We start from the raw sequence: 3,061 nt of genomic DNA on the forward strand, positions 1-3,061 counted from the left end.
ATGGACCAGGGCGTTGGGGAATGATTAGTCTCGCTCACCAGACCTTTCTCAAGAAAAGAAAGGTCTGGCTGGGCCGAGTCTCACTTTAAGATTGGAGAAAAAACGCCCTGGCTTTTTTTATTTCTTTCAACCAATCACAATCGTTATTGGCGGTGCCACAGCAACGTTTCAATTGCAAAAATATTGCCGGGGGGAAACAGGTTTTGGTGTAACACACCCACAAAAGTATCGCCTACAGGACGCGAACCATGGCAGAAAAATGGCTACATCCCCGCAAGATCAAACACTGCAAAAGTTAGTAAAGGACGTGTTGAAAACTGCAACCAGAGGTGGTAGGGCGGGACTTCAGCGGGTGGCTCGTTCCGCCCAATGAGAGGCTGATCTATGCAGCGAACTTCCACCCACTCAGACTAGGGAATGATAAGAAAGAGATTACATCACCTATCACTAAGCTGTCAACCATACTGGTGTCATGTGAACATGGTTTAGGGCCGGGCAAAGCTGATATATGACGTGTAGAATAGATAGAACCCTGCAGACCAGCTCTGCTCACATGAAAATAAACACAGATGATGGATGGACGATGTGACTCAACAGGTGTCTGTGCTTAATGGGTGTTGGACTTTCATTGTTCTCACAATATAACAGGAAGAGATTTATTGTGCTTTTATTTGACAGTGACATCAACAGGTTGAATTTCTCATGTCTTCAATGCTTCTCTAAGATGTCCTATGCAACTCAGTCTCACACCAACATCACTGTTGGATGGAGCTTACTGGAAAGAGTGATGCTTTCCACTCTGACTACTTTACCATGCTGTGTGTTTCTCTTCATTAACGGGGTCATGTTATTCACCTTGAGGAGTAAAACGATATTTCGTGAGACCTCCCGTTACATTCTTCTGTTCAACCTCCTTTTAACAGAGACTATCCAGATGGCACTGAGTCAGATACTGTACCTACTGGCTGCTTGTAGAATAAGGCTGACATATCCTGTCTGTGGTGTTATTATCATGTTCTCCAATCTCACCAACAAAATCTCTCCTCTCACACTGGTGGTGATGTCTCTGGAGAGATATGTAGCTGTGTGCTACCCACTGAGGCACTCTGCCATCATCACCATCAGAAACACAGCAGTGGCTATCATTGTGGTTTGGATCTTCAGTTCACTAAATGTATTCACAAGAGTTCTGTTACTGTTAGATTTTCCATTTGAAGATCTGGAGAGTCTGCAGATGAAAGATTTTTGTGCCAAGAATAGCATGTTTTTTGACCCAATGTCTTATGAATATGACAAAGCATACACTTATTTTCTGTTTGTATCTGCTACTATTGCAATTATTTGCTCTTATATTGGTGTGATAATAGCAGCCAGGTCAGCCTCCACAGACAAAGCTTCAGCCCAAAAGGCTCGTAACACACTGCTACTTCATCTGGTGCAGCTGGGCCTCAGTCTTGTGTCGACTATGCACAACTCATTGCTTGTAGCCATCACAAAAATTGTCACAAGGACACTTGTTGTGCGCATCCACGTTATTTTATATGTGCTTATTGTCATTCTCCCTAACTGTCTGAGTCCCCTAATTTATGGTCTCAGAGACCAGACTGTCAGATCTGGCCTTGTGGTCAATCTCTACTTTCGACTGAAACTGTCAGTCATCATAGGGAAGGGTGAAATCTGAACATAAGATACGTGGAGTGTTTAAAATCATAACACACTGCTGCTTCATCTGGTGCAGCTGGGCCTCAGTCTCGTGTCAACTATGCACAACTCAATGCTCATAGCTCTTTCGAGAATTGTAACAAGGATAGTATTTGTGCGCACCCAGACTGTTTTATATGTGTGTATTTTCATCTTCCCCAGATGTCTGAGTTCTCTCATTTATGGCATAAGAGATCATACCATCAGACCTGTCCTCATGTACCATCTATGTTGTCGACTGAAACTCTCAGTCGTCTCAGCCAAGGTCTCATGTTAGACTTCATGAAGTGTATTGAGATTTGTATGTGCTTGTACATGTAGTATATACTGTAGATATAGTATATAACAACCCCAAACGGAGTCTAGAAGATTTCATGAGCAAGAAATACAAAATTAAATTCAAATTATTAAATCAAATCTTACAGAAGCTTCTTAAGAACCACATTCGATTTTAAGTCTGGCTTTGAATTTAGGACAGAAGCAGCCTAATGAGTGCAGACTCTGAAAATCTCACCATTTCAATTTTTACCCCTGAATATTTTTATTCAAAGTGTCAGTACTGTAAATTACAGCCTTTTACACTTATATAACACATAACTAAAAGTGCTGCATTGAGACAGAACAAAGAGAGAAAGAAAAACAAATAAAGAAAACTCCAGCTCTGTTAATAAATGTCAATCTGTACAAAATGGAGTAAATTTGAATGTGACAAGTATTTAAAATAAAAATTATACAAGCTCAGAAACTGCATTGTCCACAGAGAGTAATCATTGACTTGAAGAGCCGATAAATCTAAATCCTTAACATAATTTATGAAGTTGTTGAGCCTTCAAAATTTAAGTTGTTGTTTCTTATGAAAGGCTTGATAACATCTGTCTTATTCATTGTGTAATGCTTGGTCTATTAATGTTTTTCCATAAATATGCAATACATTTTTTTGCATAAAGCAAGATGAGGTCCATAAATGCATGTTCATTTTAGGGTTCAAGGCTGATGGGCCTGTTGTTTCTGCTTTGACTTCATTTTTTTTTTCTCCAGAAGTGTTTTTACACATTCCCGTGACATGTTACATCCTAGACATATGAAATTTTTACCAGTGATTAGAAGTTGTGTGCAGGTTAGAGGGTGACACGGGAGTGGATTTTCAGTCCTGTCCCATCCCACTCCCGTGTTGTGTTTCAGTTACAGTAAAAATAAAAAATAAAAAATAAAAAATACAGTACATGGATCACACAATGCCTACCTTAGTTGAATATAAACCCAAATATGACATCTAATGTTGTGTTTTGATGTTTATTGCCTAATTATTTGAATTATTTTTACATTCACTCCACCTTGAAGCTGTTCAGAATGATAAACA

At 39.5% G+C, this 3,061-nt stretch overlaps 1 protein-coding gene across 1 annotated transcript; it reads left to right on the plus strand.

The window, feature by feature from the left end:
* Positions 1-724: 724 nt before the first annotated feature.
* On the plus strand, positions 725-1,978 carry LOC126388056 (odorant receptor 131-2-like). Its single transcript, XM_050040946.1, has 2 exons — positions 725-1,531; positions 1,829-1,978. The coding sequence occupies exons 1-2, from the start codon at positions 725-727 to the stop codon at positions 1,976-1,978; spliced, it is 957 nt and encodes a 318-aa protein (XP_049896903.1).
* Positions 1,979-3,061: the final 1,083 nt, after the last annotated feature.

This window comes from Epinephelus moara, chromosome 3 (assembly GCF_006386435.1).
Source record: "Epinephelus moara isolate mb chromosome 3, YSFRI_EMoa_1.0, whole genome shotgun sequence".
NCBI classification, from domain to species: domain Eukaryota; kingdom Metazoa; phylum Chordata; class Actinopteri; order Perciformes; family Serranidae; genus Epinephelus; species Epinephelus moara.

Excerpts from the sequence above, each read along its gene's own strand:
- LOC126388056 (XM_050040946.1), top strand. The coding sequence starts at position 725 with ATGTCCTATGCAACTCAGTCTCACACCAACATCACTGTTGGATGGAGC. Across the intron at positions 1,532-1,828 it reads CACTTGTTGTGCGCATCCAC|ACTGTTTTATATGTGTGTAT; the intron begins GTTATTTTATAT and ends GTGCGCACCCAG.